Raw genomic sequence first — 20,985 nt, forward strand, 5'->3', positions numbered from 1 at the left:
GCAAGTTTGTACCATGGTTATTTGCAAATGAAGCAAGTCCTGTAATTACTTCATTGTAACTTTAATGCAGCAGAGACGGGATGTCATCATTTTAATGTTTACACTGCTGGTATTTATTTTATAGGAATTGTTATGGTTAACCAAGGACTGATCCTACTTACTGTGGCACAAAAACACCTCAGTAAGCATTTTTACAAGAGCTGTACCCCTGACATTGCTTGTCTCATCCTTAACCTACTGCAGAGAGACCCTGAATAGTCTTTCGTTCCTTTGCTATTACAGAGCTTTTTCCCTTCTTCTCCCAACACAAAGCGTGCTGTACAGACAATTGATGTCTTGTTGAAATGCTGGCAGTGGCATGATCAGGGACTGGGATCTGCCCAACTCCTACTGGCTATTGAAGTCATTCCTCCCCACCACGCCACTGGGCACAGGCCATTCTCTCTGGTCCTTTGAGCTTAGGATTTAAGGGAGACTGGATGGCCACTTCTGCACGGACATTGCCAGACTACCTATGTAGAGGTATCTACATAATACACAGGCCTAAGTATCTTCTGCAAGACCAGGTCGGCTTCTATGTATACAGCAGTCTTTCGAAAGAACAATTGAAAGGGGATTATTAGTTAATGTAAGCCAGGGAAGTGCTGGTGTCCTTGTCCCACATTAGTACATTAAACTTTTTTTATAGTGCAGATGAGCATGTAAGCCGTTCTCATCCTGGCTTTATTATAATTTATTAGAAGGTGGGGTTCTGCCTCCATCCTTATACATGACTAACTCACATTTCAAGCAGTGAAATTTACTTTTTTGTTTACATGAGACTATCAGTTGTCCAGAAAATTAATCTTTGCCTCTGTCGGTATAATCTTGGTTTAGAGGTCAGTTTGGGGTATAGGGGAAGCAGAGTAAAGAAGCTCTGATACATTCCCAATTATTTTTCTAGACATCTGTGTTTATCTACCCAACATATTCAGTTGCACTGATTCTGGGATGCTATATGGTCAGTCAGTCCTACATTTTTGCCCTGAAATGATGATATTGAATTCAATGAAGCCTACATCGAAGTGCAACATATAAATAAAAAAATATAGCATCAGTAAAGATTATTTCTTCTCTCCCCCCCCCCAATATTTTATGCCTAAATAAACCTGCAGGGGGAAAAACGAGGTTTAAATTACCCTGTCTAAAAGAACGCTAAAATAATACAAGTAAAACTTCAAAGGTGGGGGGGGGGGGGCGGGTAGTGGTGTATTGAGTTATTTCTTAAGAAGAGCACAGGCAGGATTTTTTTTTCCCCCTGGCTGGCGATCCATTTTCCTTTTTATGTCTCGGAAAGAAAAAGGGCAAAAAGGGAAGAGGAAAAAAACCGCACTTCCCAGATAACGTTAAGATGCTCGATTGTCCCGGGTTAATTTTTATCGAACGGGAAGCTAAACTGAGGCAAGCTTGGCCGACAAGCGCCTTAAGCTTAAGAGAGTCCAGAGCGCAAAGCAGGCGGATTTCAGGAGGCAAAAATTCTAACGGGAAAAGCCTGGCGAAAAGCCAAGGGGACACCGCTACGAGTCCTTTGCACACACACACACACACAAAAAGTTACGCGTTGCCCCTTCGGGCCGGTGCCTTGTCCCTGCCAGCGTGCCCCGGACGTTAATTGGGAAAGGATCCCTTCTGGAAGAAGATTGAAGAGGGAGAAAGACGCGGCGGCGGCGGCGCCTTGGCCTACCCGCCACGGAAGGCCGGCATGAACTTCCCAACCCCAAAACTCCGCGGCCTCCGCGCCATCAAGCAACCCCTCCGGGCCGAGCGGCCAAGCAAAGAGACGAGCGCGCTGCCTTCCCCAACTTTCTCCCGCCTTTTGTCCCCTCCTTCCCGGGAGGCGGGAACTCTCGGATCCCGCCTCCTCGGGATCCTAAGACTTTCCAGGGACCCTGAAGTGCGGCGGAGAAACGGGGGGGAGGAGGCGGAGGGCGAAGAGGGAGCCGCAGCTAGCGGGGCTGATTTTTCTCCGTCCCTCCACCAGCCCCTCTCCCTCTCTCTCTCTCTCTCTCTCGCTAAAAAAGCACGATGCTGGTGTTTATCCTCTCCCGAGCTCGACTCCTTTTTCTCCTCTCGATCGACTGGCTCCAGGGCGGACAGTTCTCGCCACAGCCGAACCCCGAGAACCCCAATTAGATGAACGCGATCCTCAAGTTTAATAAAAGTGAAGCCGAGGAAGGCGGTGTGGGGGGAGGAGGAGGAGGAGGAGGAGGGGAGAAAAGACCTCGGGAGTTTTGACAATAAACCACCTCTCCTCCCCTCTCCGCCCCCCCTCCCCAAGCAACTAGAAGGGAGGACTCTGGGGGGGGGAGAAACCAAGGGGGGGTGGAAAGCTTGATCGCTGCAACCAAGCGGCACAAACCACCATGCAGCTGGTGTTATGGGCGGTAGGGTTAAGCACGCTACTCCTGCAAGACTTCTTGGATAGAGCCGGCGCAGCAGCAGCAGCAACAGCAACAGCAGCCGCCAGAAAGCAAGGGAGGCATCTCCGACAAGGTAAGAAAGATGCTTGGCAGGACTAAAGAAAAGTCGCAAGAGCAGCGCGCAGCATTGTCGGAAAGAGAGCGGGCGAATTTGGCGTTCACTTGGCGTGAGGTCAGGGCTTTGGGGTGGTTGTTGTTTTTTTTTTCTTCTTCTTTTTCTTTTTCTCCCCAACCCCCCCACCACCACCACCACCACCCCCCCGCGCTTCTCCCTACACTGCCGCAGGGAAGGAAAATGGCAAAGCTCAGAAAGCGGCGTTGTGCCGTAAGTCCGCGGAGTTCTCCGATCTGCCAGCGGCTCCGCCTACAGATGTATGCTAATTTTATTCCTGGTGGCTCTTCTTCCGTGCATGTCCTAGGAAAGCACCGATTAGGGCAGCGTTTCCCAACCTTAGGAACTTGAAGATGCGTGGACTTCAACTCCCAGAATTCCCCAGCCAGCTATGCTGGCTGGGGAATTCTGGGAGTTGAAGTCCACGCATCTTCAAGTTCCTAAGGTTGGAAAACGCTGGATTAGGGAGTCCCCAAGTGTCCTCTTGCCACTCCGGGGTGGGGGGGTGGGGTGGAGGGTGGGGGGGGGGCGACAAAACACGTCCACTATGCCTAACTGCAAGCGGATCTGTTTTATCTGTGTCTTGACGTTTTGGCCTTTTGCATTAAAGCTAACATTTTTTAAAAAAAAAAAATCAAATTATGCCAGGGTGGCACAGTTCAAAACTCTTATTGGTCACAGTATTTTCTGAGAGTCTGAGAAGCTTTTTGCAAAGCATTTTAAAAAAAAACCCAAACAAACCTTATTTCCTATCGCGATGAGTTCATCGTATATGAATAGTGAACAGGTATTGTATTCATACCTGTAATGCTGCGGGGGGGGGCGTTTGGGGAAGAGCATTTGCGGGTCCTAACTGGGTTTCTTTTTATTCTGTAAATGCTGCTGATTGTGTGAACTATTTGGAGTGTTTAGCCTGGTTACATAAAGGCTAAAAAAAATGAATTCAGCATCCTTTGCTGCCATTTTTTAAGTTGCCAGCTTTTCACCTGTGTGACTGTGTGCAGACTGGTCAACTTTGGGAATATTGCAGAACGGAGTTGGGTGGTAAGGAAGGTGTTTAATTTGGACGCTGGCTAGATGAAGTTTAGAAGGACTTTCCAATCAGTTCTGACAAGAATATTCCTTCATGACTGGCTAAATTAATCTTCCTGTTGGACCAGCACAGTAAAAAGTATTGTTAAATAGTTTGCGCATGCGTGCGCACACCCACACCCCGTATCCATTCATGGGCACCTATGTCAACTTTTCACAGCCAAACTTTTGGAGACGCTGAGAGAGTACGAGATTGTGATCCCGACCCGTGTGAATGAGCTTGGGGAACCGTTGCCTACAAAGGTGCACTTTCAGAGAAAGAAGCGAAGCCTTCATTCGGAAGCTGAGCCCTGGATCCTGGATGCTCCCTCTTCTTCCATCGCCTCCTCTTCTTTCAGTACCACCCAAGTGCATTATAGACTGCAAGCCTTTGGGCGGCACTTCGTTTTCAACCTTACAGCCCATTCGGGATTTATTGCCCCTCTTTTCACGGTCAGCTTCCTTGGACAACCCGAGGTTAACCAAACAAACTTTTATGCCGAGGAGGAAAGTGATATTAAGCACTGTTTCTATAAAGGACATGTCAACACGGAGCCCCAACATACAGCAGTCATAAGCCTATGTTCTGGGATGGTAAGTGTATAAATCCTCTTGCTGAATTCATGGTTTTGCTTACAGGATGGAAAATCAACAGCTTTTTAAGAAAAGACCTCAGTTCCCAGCTTTGGATCTTGCTAGGAGAGTTGGAAGCACATGGTGTGTTTTTTAAACATCTTTTCGTTGTTGCCTTCTCCACAGCATTCTTGGTTTCGATCGCAACAAAACTTGAAAACAAAGCAAAGCTCTCTTCAAAGTTGTGCTGATCAACACTACAACAGGGTGCATTTCTCCCCCCCCCCCCGTTCCTTCCCTCCTGCCTAGCCACTTTCTTTCTTCTAGATTATAAATAACTTCAATCTAGTGGCAGAAAACTTAAGAAATCATTACTGGAGTATATGGCAAAACCTCAAGAATCAAAGGCTTTGCTTTTAAGGAGCTCTCACTTTGATTGATGGGAGGGGGAGAAGAAGGGAGGGACGTCCTGGGAGGTGCCAGGAACATGCAGTAGTCATGAACCATTTCTGTACTTCCCCTATAAGGGTCATCCCAGACAGGTAGCTTGGGGGCATTGTTTTGTGCTCTTGGCAACAGCTGTGTCCCCTGAAGACTTTCAACATCTCAACATCCAGGAAACTCTGATGTGGAACAGTTTGCCAGGGGAGTGAAAGCAAGGAGGTGGGGTTTTACCCCAGGTGGCTTTTGGGAAGAGGGGGCCGCTGAGTGGGTTGGTGAGGAGCACTTGAGTCTGAACGGCAAACAAGGGTGGCACTTGGAGGCCCGAGAGACATTTAAGGTGGAGGGAGACAAACAGAAACTGCGTAATTGATTCCTTCTCCCTCACTCCCCCTAGGGACGAAAGTTTACTCCAGGAAGATTTGACTGCCATTGCTAAGAGCCAGTCGGGTTTTTGCTCTCCTCAGTAAAGCTCCCGTTTAATGGCCTTGGGATTTGAAAAAGGCACGGAATTGTCAGCATGCATGCATTTGGACTGAGGAACCATTCCCACCACCCCCGGAACAGGGAAACGGTTTAAAAGTGAAGCAGTTGAGGGGGAGAGCAAAGGAGAGGCTTTCAAAGCACCAAATCAGTAATTTGATTTTTTTTTCTCCCGTTCAGCTTGAGAACTTATGCTCTTAGCAGCTAAAAATAGGTTGTGGAGGGGGGGGGAAATAACCATAGTTTGGTAGCTGTCTGCTCTGAGTGGTGAAGAAGTAGCGGTTTGGTTTCCTATAATAGATTTTTCAAGATCTATTCTGCAAATATAATTGGGATGGGAGCGGGGAGGGGGCTAGGCTCTTCTTTCCTTCCTGGGTATTCCAAAAAAAAAGAGGATGCAAGCAGCTGAGTTTAGCTATACTTACCAGCCAGGCCGAACTGTCCAATGGCAGTGCCCTACTTCAAAGGGGAAGGGGCTGTAGGAATGAAAAGCCCCCAGTCTCTCCACCCCAAAACCATCTTGTCTTCTTCCAGTTTGTACCATGACGGGTCACTTTCTGGGCTTGTTGTTGTTATTGTGATGTTCTGATGTTTGGTAGGTGCGGCCGTAGAGGAGGAGGAGGGCCGATACCGCCCCAGAGTTCTCCAAAGGGAACCAGTGGAGCTGGTGGGAATGTGTTTTTCCAGACCTCCAAGGCAAAGATTGCAAGCTGGGTTTAAGCTGAGGAGGAAAACAGTTCACACCCACTTCCTGGTAGATAAGGCACTCTTTGGCATTTGCTTTCATGGAAGGTCAACCTTAAGGGAGGCCAGGCTTTTTTATGGAGAGGACTTAAGGTGGAAAGAAGAGAAGGCTGTCCAGAGAGAGTCCAAAATGAATTGTGGCAGATGGCAGGAGGAGCCCTCCCCCAAACTTGGAAGTAACCCATGGAATGTGGGGAAGGCAAAGCTCTGTAGCACAGCATCTGACTTTAGTGTGTACAGTATGGCAGATGTTTAGAGCATTTTTTAAAGGTTTGCCTTTCTGAGATTTGTGCAGAAAGACCCAATGCATCTTTCTAATTTTTATTAGAGTGGAAGGAGAAGGTGTGTGTGTGTGTTTTTTTTAATGCTGGACCAGGGGTAGGTAACCTTGGCTCTTTTATGACTCGTGGACTTCAACTCCCAGAATTCCTGAGTCGGCATGGCTGGCTCAGGAATTCTGGGAGTTGAAGTCCACGACTCATAAAAGAGCCAAGGTTGCCTACCCCTGTGCTAGACAGACAAGTATCTTCTTTTTTTTATCAAGGAAACTCTTGGAAGTAGAGTTCTATCTGTAAAGTAAAATCATCCCTTTTCCTCAGAGTCTGTATTTTTTTTGTTACACACGGTCCTAAACTTGTGTTTGTGAGATACTGGCCTGATGCTTTGGTGAAAGATGTGAAGGGGTCAGTTACAATTATGCTGCCTCAACCTGTGTCTCCAGGTTAATTTCCACTATATTTATTTTCCTCTTTTAGTATTTTTTATAATTCAGGCTGGTGAACATACATAATATTCATTCCTCTTCCTATTTTCCCCACAACAACTCTTATGAGGTGGGTTGGGCTAAGAGAGAATGACTAGTCCAATGTCACCCAGCTGGCTTTCATGTGTAAGGCAGAACTAGAACTCACAGTCCTCTGGTTTTTCAGCTGGTGCTTTAACCGCCAGACCAAATTCCTCTCCAAGAAATTGGATGGGCAACTAATTTGGGAGGCAGGTTGAAGACAAGACTGACTGACTAAAAGCCTTGGTGGAGCAGTGGGCTAATGCCTCCTTAAGTAATACCAGCTGCCTGCAATTAGTGCAGGTTCGAGTCCCACCAGGCTCAAGGTTGACTCAGCCTTCCATCCTTCCGAGGTAGGTAAAATGAGGACCCAGATTGTTGGGGGCAATAAGATGACTTTGTAATAATGCCGCTTGGGGGGGGGGGCGAAAGCCCTAATAAGCAGGCATATACATAGAATGAAGGCTATTGCTAAGCACATTGATTTGTGCTTTAGATTGTAAGCCGCCCTGAGTCTTCGGAGAAGGGCAGGATATAAATGGGATTGAGAGAGAAAAAGTCCCCTTTGATTGTTGGTTTCTCTGGTTGCATCACTGTGGCATATTAAGTGAGTGGTTCCCAAAATTTAAAGAGACAAATCCATCAGAGATTCTGAATCTGATAGAGGGCCATGAAACTGGTTTATCTAGTATACCATCTAAACTAGTTTAAAACTGTTTCATCAATTACGCCAACCATTCTCCAGATTTGTTGACCATACTGCAGGGGATTGTGTGTTTATGGCAACTCACCGTGGCCAACTCACTCCAGGACAACTCACCATACGACAAGAGTTATACTAATATCAGACAAATAGTGGAATAGAATCATTAAAGAAAGGATGCCGAAGGAGGGACCCAATGAAACGTGAATGACAAAAATTAAAATAGTTTTGTAAATGTTTCAAATAATTAAACTGAACAGTTGAATTGTCCTGCAGCAAGTTGCCCCATGGTGAGTTGCCCCATGGTGAGTTGGCCTGGCAAACTGACTGTGGTGAATTGGCGTGCTTCGACGAATTGTCCTGTTCTGGGAAACTGTAGTGACTGGAAGGTATTATTGCTGGGGAAGCTGGCATTAAAAAACATTGCTTCTCCTTCAGATTGTGCTTGGTTGCTGGCGACTTCATGGACAGATCCATTGAGCTAACTTTCTAGCAGTATAAAAGTGGTTTGCCACTGCATTCCTCCAGTTGAGATCTTCAGCTTCCCAGGCTGATACGATGATACCTCTCTGGAAATCTCCAGTGCAAGTACTAATCAAACTTGCACATCCAAATTTGACCAAGCGCTGCAACCTATTTTAAGTAAAGGTCAACTCAGGTTGGCAACCGAGTATACTGTACATTCAAGGAGCCACAGCTAGACATGTTTTCTGCTTGGTTAAACAACAAGCTATAAACTACTTCCAAACCGCGTGTGAGCGTTCCTAAAGTTGCTATCAAATTATAATTTTCTTGTCATCCAAGGGGAAAATTATTACACGTTTGGGAGCAATTATATCAACTTGAATGTACTTGATTTATAATTTTCATGGGGAAGTAAAAGTAATTTTGTGGCTTCATCTGATTTTTTGGAGTGTAGCCTTTACCTTGGCCCCGAAAAGGGCTGACATTCAGGAAGCTTAGGAATGATAAAACATATAAAGCAAAACCAGAAAACAGCCTTGTGGGTCCAAGAAACTGTTACAGTTCTCAGCGGAAGATTTATAAATCTCCATTAAACTTTTGTGGCTTTTTTTTTTAAAGCACAGCTCCATTGAAAGTTATGTGATGTGTCTCTCATTCCTTCTCAGTTAGGCACGTTCAGGTCTCATGATGGAGAATACTTTGTAGAGCCACTCATGTCACCTGATCAACAAGAATATGAAGAAGAGTATAAAAAGCCACATATTGTCTACCGACACAGTGTATCACCAAGATTCTCACCAAGGAACAAACGGACCTGTGATATTTCAGGTATTTTCCATTTAAATTTTTTCAGGCCTTTTGATCTGAACTGGTAAAATAACTTTGTAACAATACTATTCTGTTCGTGAGAACTAAGATCCAACATGTAAGATGAAGAACTGATTGTATGGGATGTTTTGTTTTTTTACTCTAGAAATAGTAAATCAGAATTAAAAACTTGACGCCAGCACTGAATAGGGATGTCCTGAGGTAAAGTTCAACCATTTTCATCTCTCATTACACGTGGTTTGTTTTCCTTTTTCAGGTAGTCCTCGACTTACATCCACAATTGAGCCCAAAATTTATGTTGCTTAGTGAGACAGTTAAAGGAGTTTTGCCCCATTTTATGACCTGTCTTGCTGCAATTGTTAAATGAGTCGCTGCAGGTGTTAAGTTAATAATAATAATAATAATAATAATAATAATAATAATAATAATAATAATAATAATAACAATAATAACAACAACAACAACAACAACAACAACAAAGTTGGAAGGGACCCTAGAGGTCATCTAGTCCAACCCCCTGCTCAGGCAGGAACCCCTATACCATTTCGGACAAATGGCTGTCCAGTCTCTTCTTAAAAACTTCCAGTGTTGGAGCATTCACAGCTTCTGGAGGCAGGTTGTTCCACTGGTTAATTGTTCTGACTGTCAGGTAGTTTCTCCTTAGTTCTAGGTTGTTTCTCTCCTTGATTAGTTTCCATCCGTTGCTTCTTGTCCTGCTTTCAGGTGCTTTGGAGACTACCTTGAGTCCCTCCTCTTTGCCCCTGAGATATTGGAGCACTGCTATCACGTCACCCCTCGTCCTTCTCTTCATTAAACTAGACATACCCAATTCCAGCAGCCGTTCCTTGTCTCCAGTCCCCTAATCATCTTTGTTGCTCTTCTCTGTAATAACACGGTTATTAAGTGAATCTGGCTTCCCCATTGACTTTGCTTGTCAGAAGGTCACAAAAGGTGGTCACAGGACCCCAGGACACGGCAACCGTCATAAACATAAGCCAGTTGCCGAGCTTCGGAATTTTGATCACGGGACTATGGGGATGCTGCAATAGTCATAAGTGTGAAAAATGGTCATAAGTCACTTTTTTCAGTGCTGTTGTAACTGAATGGCCACTAAATGAATGTTTGTAAGTCGAGGACTACCCATATTTCATTATGGTTGAATCCGGAAATGAGCCCTTAGTTTCCTTCCTATGAAAAATATAATAATGTGGTATTCATTTTATAGTACCTCAAGAAGGAGAGGAAAACTTTCTCCAATTGATTTGTGGCTAACACCCCAGGAATGTGGGCCTGAGAAGTTGATATTTCATTATTTATGTATTTATTTATTCAATTTCTATAAATTGATTGAGAACACAGTCAAAACAGAGAAAACTTTAGCTGCCATCCAGAGTTCCTTCCACCCTCTGTCCATCCCCAAATGTGTCCTGCTTGAGTCCTCTTTTGGTGAGGCTTTCCTGACAATAGACATAAGGAACTATATCACATTTCTTCCCCCCAAAATCAGAGCTAGGAAACTGAACAAAGTTATGGTACTTGGGATTATGCAACTTAAAGGGATTGATTTCATTGTTCATTACACTACAATAAATTAAATAAAACTATGAAGGCTGCATCAGCTGTATTTATCAGTTCAGAGAGAAAAATAAGGTGTAAGATTAGTACTTATCATATCATCCTGTAAAATATCAAAAAAATCCAGATGAAACATTTGGGTTCCAAGTTAATATTGACCTAAAACCACACCCTAGTTGTAACTGCATCTTGTTACTAAAATAGAAATAATATCTGATGTGCATGATATGTGACTATGTATAGTATGGTAAAATTCAAATGATGTGAGAGGAAGAGTGAAGTCAGAGACAGTAAAAATAGCATAACTTGACAGTATAGTTGCAATGGCTTCTTGCATCATTCTGAGAAAAAAGGAAGCTAATGAACACTAGACCTGTATGTCTGTACAAGTAACATTTAGAATGTATTTTATAATCTTAATTTAAAACTAGCAGATAATAAACCACAATTTAAATTTGGCGACAATACGTTACATCCTGTTTTGAGTAATTGCTACTTATAAAGTATATTGTTAATTTCCTTGTGCTGGAGAAGAGTGAGCAGAATTTTATGGCAGCTATAAAAGTTGAACCAGAGAGCTTCTGTTCCATATTTCGTATTCTAAGCAACTGTACTAGTATTCAGTATATAAGGATATGTAGAAAATGATGAAGGCTTGCAGTAGGATTTGGTTTGGAAGAGGGGCTTTGGAATATGAACACCACACCTGCCTGTGATTCATTAAAGGAGGCTTGATTGTTTCCAGGATTGTGCAGCTTCTGGAAGTGGATATGACTGCTTTAATGAGTCACAGACTGGACGGCATCCGCATTATTACACGTTCTGAAGCACATCTTTCAAATCAAATCTGAAGCATTGGACAGCCATAGGTATTGATCTGCACTGATAATAGATGATACCTAATCAGCTTTCCCCAAGTAGGAATTCTCCATATGTGTAGTGGGAAGGGGTGTGTAGAGGTATTGATGCAACCAGGAACCATAATGTAGAGGTGTAACAATTTCATCCTATTAGATCATGTCAGAGGACAGAGCATACAGGAGTGAGAATTGTACCTCTCACAAGGCTCTTATTGTTCTTCCAAGGGTTGCTGCTGGACTATGCCATTCTGGTTTCTCTCTTCCAGCTGTCTCTGCTCCCTTCTTTGAGATCAGATACAGGAGATTCAGAACAGTTGGAAAGAAACATGGAATCTGGCACAATTCATCAGCAACCCTTGGAAGATTGAAGCAACAGATCCTGGACCTCAACAAGGCAAAGGTAGTTGGAAGGGTCCTGGCAAACTGTATGGAAATTTTTCTTCCCTGTCTTTCTTCTTCCCTTTTCCAAGGAGAGAGGGATTAGGTCCATCTATCTTTCTTTCTTTCTTTCTTTCTTTCTTTCTTTCTTTCTTTCTTTCTTTCTTTCTTTCTTTCTTTCTTTCTTTCTTTCTTTCTTTGAATTGCTTGATTTCCTTTACTTGACTGAATATTCACTTGGAGAGCATTAAAAGTTGTTTGCTTCTCGAGAAGAACCAGGTTTCCTTATTCAGTTTCTCTGTCATCGTCCCAGTGGAGACTGCTGTGCTGGTAACTGTTGGCCTTAAAGATATCCGGGAGGCACAATACAGACCATGAGGTCCTCTTCTGTGACCTTTCTGTCAGAGAGGGGCTTGCTCCAAAAGCATAGGGCAGTGGGGAGGAGTAGTGGCTTTTGTCAGCTTCATCACTGTGACTTGCTTGCTGATGTCCTTTTGTGTAGGGTGACTTCATCAGTCACAGATGCCAGCCAACCCCAGACAAAGAAATAATCTCATTGTCACTTTGAAGTTTCCACTATGTTTACAGCAGCCCCAGAGCAAGTTATATTTTTCAGGTTGCTTCTTATCAGCAAAGGTTGGTTAACTAAAGAAGAAGACTACAAATGTGGAAATATCTTAAAGACTCATTCATAACAGTTCAGCTATTAAGTCTTGTCAGCCGAGAGTTGAGTGCAGGTTCATGAGAAATAAAAAGTTTCTCAGACACTATTAATGTTCATATATTTCCTAAATGTAAAAATAATTTATCTGGTCATTTCCTTATATTTTACTTAGGGATCTTCTAAGGAAGACATTACAGTCATTCTCTTGAAGTTACTTCCTTTATCCTTTATTTCCTGGGGGGGGGGTGAGGATGACAAAAAATGCTGATTTTTCCCCTAAATGGTATTCTGAGAGTTTTTCTTTCTTTTTCTTCTTGTCTTTTACAGTTCAAAACAGGTTATAAAAATTGCTAATGGGAAACCTGCCTCATAGGAGAAAAAATATATATCCTTGAATTAGATACAGATTCTCCATCACATTTATGGCTAGAAAAATTGAGTAGATGCTTATTTCAGCAGATGGGAAGCTATCCAACAATTTCTCAAGGGCAGAACTGCACTAAGTGGTACTGTTACTGAGATGCTCTCACCTTATGTCTTTCCTTATGCTTTAATTGAAGTGTGGGTAGCTTGGCAGACTACAGACCACTGGAAGGTTGACTGTATGGTGCCAAGAAGGACATTCACATTCTTGGTCCACCTTGTAACTGGATGGGTTGGAAAATCCCACACAACACCCACCAGGATCTCTCTAGCCCAGTGGTGGCGAACCTATGGCACGCGTGCCAGAGTCGGTACTCAGAGTCCTCTCTGTGGGCACGTGTGCCGTCGCCCCAGCCCTGCCTCCTCCCGCAGCCCCCTCCTCACCAGCCCCCCCCGGAGGAGAGTTGCCCTCGGGTGCATCCCGTGTGGAACAGCACACCCAAGGACATGACAGCTGGGCAAGACTCCACCCTCGCGCTCCGTCGCGTGCAGATGATGCTGTGGGGTGCGGACAGAGGGCATGGCTGCCATGGTGCTGCTGGGCTGCCTGGGCGATCTCTGTGTAGGTGGTGGGTGGCCCTGAGGGCGGGGGGCGGGGCAGGGTTGGGGTGGGGCGGTTTTGGGGCACTTGGTCTCTAAAAGGTTCGCCATCACTGCTCTAGCCTCTTCACTACTGAAAGAATTGCTAAAGCAAAACCTCTTACCTCAGGCAGAGTAAGAATTGGTAGAGAAAATGTAGCCCACACCTACAATTGTCTAGGAAGAATTTGGATATCAAAATGTGCTAAATCTACTATCTAGCTACATCTACATGTACAGTACATGTCCATCTACCTGAACATGGACATCTACACCTACAGTACACTTACAAGTATATGTATACTGTAGATATACAATTGGTTTATTTGTTTATTAAATTTTTACGCTACCCATTTCACCTAAGCTACAACCTAATAAAACAATATAGACACATTAATAAAAACACAGATTAAAAATGCAGTTAGGAACAAAGTCAAAGCTTGTAAAAGTGGAATTCAAAGATGAAAAAAAAACCCAAAAGGCTAAAAATTGACAAAACAGGGAGTATCTTCAAGCTACCAACCATCCCCAAGGTTGCATCATATTCTCAGGCATCCTGGCTAATTGGCAAAGCTTGGTCTTTACGCTCTTCTGGAAAATCAGAACGGTGGGGGTTCACCTCACCTCCTGAGTGGACTAAAAGCACTGAGGCACTGCTCATAGTATATCACAAGAGCAGACACTAAACACCAAGTCCATAGTAGCAGGGATCTACCAACTAGAAAGGATCCAAAGTGCAGATTATGTAGATAAGCCTCAGAGACAGTCCAACATAGAGTGACAAATTGCACGATGCAGGCAGGAACAGGATACACTGAAAAGCACAAGTAGCTGGCCATTGTGGACAGGAACATCTGTCAGCTGACTCAGGAATTCTGGGAGTTGAAGTCCATGAGTCATAAAAGAGCCGAGGTTGCCTACTCCTCGCTTAGGCCCTCCCAAGACCAGATGGAAAATTCTACAGAAAGCCATAGAGAGTCAAAGGGCTAAGGTCCTTTGGGACTTCCTGATCCAGGTAATAGCCAATCAGCCAGACACCACAGTAACAAGATGCAAAGCAGAAGACAACAGGGGTGATAGGAGTAATAATGCCAAGTGACAGAAACATCCAGGAAGAAAGAATACGAGAAGTTGGAGAAGTACCAGGGCCTCGAGGAATTAGGATGTGAAAGTAAAGACCAAAGTGCTCCCAGAGGTGGTGGGAATGCTTCGGCTGGGAATCTAAACTTGGAAGGTGGCTCCAACAGTTCCCAGGAACATCATCAGAGCTGTCTGTGCAGGAGAGTGCAGTGGTAGGAAGAAAGGCCACCCTTCTAAGTTGATGCCACAAATGGAAGCAAACCATTTTGTAAGCATTGAAGAGGGGATGCAGGATGATTCATAGTCCAGAGATCCCCAACCTTTTGGGCACCAGGGACCGGTTCCGTGGAGAGAAGTTTTTTTCCTGGATTGGAAGGTGCGTGGTTTTGTGTGCTGCCTGCATCTCGCGGATGGGGTTTCACTTGTTGGTGCAGCCCGGTTGCTGGCATGCCACGGCCTGCTACTGGTCCACGGACCGGGGATTGGGGATGCCTGGTCTAGTCTACCTATCAGCAAAATAATTACAAAAATCACAGGGAGGGTTAGGATGAGTGGTCAAATGTGAGCATTGTTTCTCTATATGGGTTGTCCTTGACTTACAACCACAACTGAGCCCAAATTTTGATCACATGACCATGGGGATGCTGCAGTGATCGTAAGGTTGACTCAGCCTTCCATCCTTCCGAGGTAGGTAAAATGAGGACCCAGATTGTTGGGGGCAATAAGCTGACTTTGTAATAATGCTGCTTGGGGGGGGGCAAAAGCCCTAATAAGCAGGCATATACATAGAATGAAGGCTATTGCTAAGCACATTGGTTTGTGCTTAAACTGTAAGCCGGCCTGAGTCTTCGGAGAAGGGCGGGATATAAATGGGATTTAAAAAAAAGTGTGAGTAACATTCACAAGTCAGTTTTTCCAGTGCCATTGTAACTTTGAATGGTCACTAAATGATTGGTTGTAGGTCAAGGGCTATCTGTAAAAAGAAAAGATAACAAAAACGAATGCAAAAACTACAAAGTTATTGAATTGCTAAGTTTTTCTGGGAAGTTTTTCTTTGGCAGACTAGCAGTAGCACTTAGACTTGTATACCGCTTCACAATGCTTTACAGTCCTCTCACAGCGGTTTACAGAGTCAGCCTATTGCCCCCCCCAATAATCTGGGTCCTCATTTTAGTGACCTCGGAAGGATGGAAGGCTGAGTCAACCTTGAGCCGCTCAGGATCAAACTCCTGGCAGTGGGCAGAGTTTGCCTGCAATGCTGCATTCTAACCACTGTGCCACCATGGCTCTTAATTCTGATTCAATTCTGATTTAATTATATTAAGTTAATTCTGATTAAAAGAGTAGAAGAAGGGACAGTGAGCAAAAGTTGAGAAATGCACCACAGCCTCTGTGCAGAGGAGGGAATGTTCAGACCAGACTTTTGTTCTTGGGCAGGTCATTAAAATTTATGGGCACAGGGAAGTTTATTGTACTTTGTTGATTTGGAGACAGTGTATAATAAAGCAAAGAGCCTTGAATTATGGGACGTTCTCTGCAAATACGGGATTGATGATTCTCTGCTGAATGTAAGCTGGGCAAAAAGCAAGCATAAGAATAAATGGAACCTCACTGAATTGTTCAACACTAAGGATGCTGTTAGTTGTTTAAAATATTTATGGGTGGGAATACAGAAATTTTAAGACGTGCATATGCTGGTAGAGAGATAGTGGATATGGCGTGGTCTGTTGTGAAAAATGAACGTTTTCCTTAAAAGGAGCTGAATGGCTACAAACAGTGTAGCAGCATGCACGGGCTCACTGTGTTAGGTGTCATAGTTGAGAATGCCAGGAGGAATATAAAAGTAAGGGGAAATGCAGTCGGAATGGGGAAGAGACAGAAATGAATGGATGCAGATTGAATGTATAAGCAATGGTGTTTTATCTGTGTTTCTTTTCTGTTGCTTATCTCATGCCTTTTAATTTCTTTGCTATTCTTTATTCCTTTACTTTGCCCTCAGTTGAAAGGGTAGTCAATTTCAGCCTGAATTACCCCACATAGCTCTGACAGTAAACTTTGCCACCCTTACCTGGAGAATCCAGGCATTGGGTATAGGTGCTTCTGGCAGCCAAACATATCTTTTGCGATTGAATTAGTGTTGCAAGTATGCACGTAATAGATCTTAAATTTAAATCTTGTTTTGACTGTATTAGATCAATCTGAATTGCTCAGTACAGAAGATGCAGTTGATGTTTCTTTCTCTTTTTAAGTTCATCATGCCTGCAGCCTTGGAGCTTGTCAACAATAAATTTTGCATACTGGTAGTTGTGATGTGTGAAGATCTGGTTGCAACTGCACAGGACTGAATATAGTTACCAGAGGATTCTTCTAGTCATAAGCTCAAATTGCTGCCAATTGTAATTCTTTATGTCAGCATCCCTGTTGAGTGGTCCTTCAGATCTGAGCTTCAAATAACTCTGATCTAAACATTTCCAGTTATTGTAGGGAGGGGAAGTGAAGGGAACAGCCAGGAGAAGGAGGGGATTTGGGAACTTAAAAATAACTTTAATAAAGAAAGGAAATTTCTCATAGCAGATTTCAGGAGCTGAGTCTTTCCTGAGTTGTTGAAGTAGGATACTGAGAGAAGAATTCAGATTTGCTTGATGATAAAGAAAGGGAGACTTGTTAAAAGGTCAAGAATTAAGTTTTTTATTGCTAGAGATAGAGTGATATCCAATCATAGCACTATAAAACACAGGATGTTCGTTTCATATCCTCTTATATTCTAGTTTAGTAGTTTGGCACATATTTTCCTACAGGATATACCAGAAGATGGCTTCAATCAATCCCACTTAAAGGAAACTTTTGAATTCAGGGGTCAGGCTATCATAGATAACAGGTTCCACTGTATTCTGTGGTTTTACTCTAAACATGATTTCCACATGGAACTTTTTCATTATTAACAAAATTTGCAAAATTTAGTACTAGTAGACTTCATTTTTTTAAATCTACCAAGTTAGAGTATATATCTCTGCCTTTCTAAGTTCTGTTGTCATGATTCTATTGCTTCTCACAATAATAACAGGTCCAAATGGGTTTGTACTGAGTTAGATTTATGACCATCAAGTCTTACACCGTGATAGGTAGGCTCCATTTCTGTTGTATAGAATATAGAATAACAGAGTTGGAAGGGACCTTGGAGGTCTTCTAGTCCAACCCCCTGCTCAGGCAGGAAACCCTAGACCATTTCAGAAAAATTGTTATCCAGTCTCCTCTTTAAAACTTCCAGTATTGGAGCATTCACAATTTCTGCAGGCAAGTTGTCGCACTGATTAATTGTTCTAGCTGTCAGGAAATTTCTCCCTGGTTTCAGGTTGCTTCTCTCCTTGATTAGTTTCCATCCATTGCTTCTTGTCCTGCCCTCAGATGCTTTGTAGAATAGTTTGACTCCCTCTTCTTTGTGGCAGCCCCTGAGATATTGGAACTATCATGTCACCCCCTAGTCCTTTTTTTCTTTAAACTAGACATACTCAATTCCAGCAACCGTTCTTTATATGTTTTAGCCTTCAGTCTTCTGATCATCTTTGTTGCTCTTCTCTGTACCCTTTCTAGAGTCTCAACATCTTTCTTACATTATGGTAACTAAAAGTGGATGCAGTATTCCAAGTGTGGCCTTACCAAGGCATTACCAAGTAATGCCTTCACATGTTCTTGATTCTATCCCTCTGTTAATGCAGCCTAGGACTGCATTGGCTTTTTTTGGCAGCTGCAGCACACTGCTGGCTCATATTTAAGTGATTGTCCACTAGGACTCCAAGATCCCTCTCAGAGTTATGTTGAGGACTATCTGTACCAGTTCTGGGGCTCGGCTTCTGCATGTTATGGTTGTAGAGAGAATGGTTTCAGCAACATTCATGGAATATAAAAGTATCAGAACATTGGAATGTTGGCTGGGGAATTCTGGGAATTGAGTTCACACATCTTAAAGAAGCCAAGGTTGGGGACCCCTGCCTTTGATGGTCAGGTGACTAGGATCAAATATGTTGAAGCATATGATTTTTTGGTTGCGGCTTGTGTTAGCATGTTTGATTGTGGCTTGTAGTATAATATGGCTCAGTCTACTGTATGAATCATCAGAGAAGGGCTCATACAGGTATCATCTTTGTTTCTTAAAGATCTGCTCGCAATGCACTTGTGTCAGAAGCACCGAGGCGCTTCCAGGGTGAAAGGATTAGCCAGTGACATCACTTTGCAGGGGATGCCTGGTTCCTTTCACATACCCAGCTGGAGCTGGAGCAAAGGATGGGAGCTCGCCCCGCCCCATGGCAGCACTCAGGGTCTTGAACATGGGCTTGCTAATCTCCAACCCAGCCTCCTAACCACGTGAGCTACTGTGCTCCTGATGATCTGGCGATTTTGGTTATACACCAGCATAGAAATTACATCATTCCCTTTTCCTGAGACATGATATTGTCTCTAAGCTTTTGTGGGAAAATGGTTCAGGAATGCTCTACTTCCTGTAACTTCTACAACCTGTGTGCAACAAGGGAGCTTTCCATTGTCAAGCAGCTGGCAAAAAAAATGGGAAAACCAAAGTTTATATTGTTTTTAATTAAATATATTTAGGTTTAATGATGATCTCATGTGTCCAGATACACTGGGGCTATGTCTTCCAAGCTGAATTCCAGTCCAGCTTGCTGCATTAGCTGGTAGCCAATTCTAGGAATGAAATCCCAGGAGAGTATAGGGAGAAGGGTTTGTAAGGAAGGTTTTAGAGAAAAAATATTAATAGCAGAAATTTGAAAATAATAAAATAAAATAAAAAGCAAGAGTGGTGTCTCACGCCTTTTTTCTACTTCATTATATTTTATAGTTCTATTATCAGTAACTTTTATGCGCATAGCCTAATGGCTCATTGATAAGAATATTCAGAGTTAATAAACTACAGTATACCAGGATTACAGGTATTCCTCAACTTACAACAGTTCATATAGTGGCCAGTCAAAGTGACAACAGCACTGAAAAAGTGACTTATGACTGGGGTTTTTTCCCCCACACTTATGACTGTTGCAGCGTTCCCCGGGTCACATGATCAACATTCAGACTCTTGGCAACTGGTTCATATTTATGACGGCTGCAGTGTCCCCGGGGTCACGTGATCCCCTTTTGCGACCTTCCGACAGGCAAAGTCAATGGGGAAGCCAGATTCACTTCACAACCCTGTTGCTAACTTAACGGCTACAGCGATTCACTTAATAAACTGTGGCGAGAAAGGTCATAAAAGGGGGCAAAATTCCTTTTAACAACAGTCTCACTTAGCGACAGAAATTCTGGGCTCAGTTGTGATCGTTACGTCGAGGACTACCTGTATGGCTGGGTTTTTCCTTTATTTTATTTCTGTGAAACTAGGAATGCCACCCTATATGCAACTACTTGGCAATAAGTTGCATTGTGCATATGAGGCTTAATCTCTGATGAAACATGGGTTGGATCACACAGCTGCAGTTTCCTTCCCTTTTCCAGGGCTAGATTTATTTATTTCTTTTTTTTTCCTCCCTCCCTACCCGTCAGGCTGTGCAAAGTCTTTCTTTCCTTCTCCCTACGTACTGCATTGAGGAGGTGTCCTTTTTAATGAGCTGTTTCTGCTCTTTTCCTCTTCAGCTTCCTGAATGGTGTTCAACTTGGGGTTTGGCCTTTCCCTCGCTGCCTTTGTTTTGTTCTCGGCTTCACCTTTATATTTTTCAAATGTGTCATACAAGTTGCCTCCTCGTTCCCGCACAACATTTTCCTTCTGACCTCTCTGGTCTTTGGGGGCGGTTAGGGAGAGCTGCATCTGCTTTGGTCTGCAGCAGCTGATAAGGAGATTTTCCCATGTATTAGGAGCAGGGCTAAAAGCCTTGACTGAGAGCGGATTCCCGGTGTGCTTGGTGTGGCGGCCTGCGTGCCTCGGCCCTTTGCGGAGGCCAGGGATTCCTGAGCGAGGTGAAATGTTCACCCGAGGCCCCGTAGCTCTAGTGACCCAGCATTACTCATCTCATTTGTGAGTAGGAAAGCGATCAGATTTCCCTTGTCTTGAGAAGAGCCAAAAGGGGATTACAGTCAGGGGAGAAAAGGCCTGCTGCTGATTCCTCCAGTGGTAGTGGAGCTGTTCTTAGCATGGTGCCATTTTCTGGGACCATACAGGGGACCTGACGCCAACATCTTCTCCCCCCTTTCAACAGTGACTGATCAGGTAAAGTGTGGGTGACAGAAGTGCTAAAGGTTTTTGTCTGAGGTCTTTTGTGCCCTCGCTTCAATGCACATCACAACTCTCTGAAGCTTAAACACATGAAGAAATCACCTAGTATTTGATCTCTCTCTCTCTCTCTCTCTCTCTCCCTCCCTCCCTCCCCCCCCTCTCTCTCTCTCTCCCCACTACGTGAAGTATAAATCAGATTCTTATATACTTGCCTCAGATGTGGTTTGGCTAATTTAGATGTATATACACAGAGAGAGCCTGACAGCTCACTTATGCACACTGCTTTCCTTCTAAAAGGTAAACGGCATGCAGGATTGTGATAAACAATGCAGAAACAAAGCTAAATTGAATGTCAAACCATTGGCAAGAGTAAGATGGGCAATCTTTTATATACATGAACTTTACTGTTGTTGTAGGCAGTCCCTGGGCTGAAGCCAGTCATTAGTCTCTTTCCTTACTCACTGCCACCGATTTTTGTCTCCTATATACTTAGAATTCTATCGTTCTCCCCATACCATAGTAGCAGCATGTTGTCTCGGTTACAAT

At 43.7% G+C, this 20,985-nt stretch overlaps 1 protein-coding gene across 1 annotated transcript in view; it reads left to right on the plus strand.

Moving 5' to 3' along the window:
* Positions 1-2,402: 2,402 nt before the first annotated feature.
* ADAMTS9 (ADAM metallopeptidase with thrombospondin type 1 motif 9) overlaps positions 2,403-20,985 on the plus strand; it is a gene marked incomplete at its 5' end in the record, with an annotated part of 162,716 nt that continues 144,133 nt past the window's right edge. Inside the window, 3 exons of the mRNA XM_081319708.1 lie at positions 2,403-2,532; positions 3,824-4,236; positions 8,501-8,663. Of these exons, the coding sequence (XP_081175834.1) occupies positions 2,403-2,532; positions 3,824-4,236; positions 8,501-8,663 (706 nt within the window). The remainder of the gene's footprint in view (positions 2,533-3,823; positions 4,237-8,500; positions 8,664-20,985) is intronic.

This window comes from Vipera berus (assembly GCF_964194415.1).
Source record: "Vipera berus genome assembly, chromosome: 2".
Lineage (NCBI taxonomy): Eukaryota > Metazoa > Chordata > Lepidosauria > Squamata > Viperidae > Vipera > Vipera berus.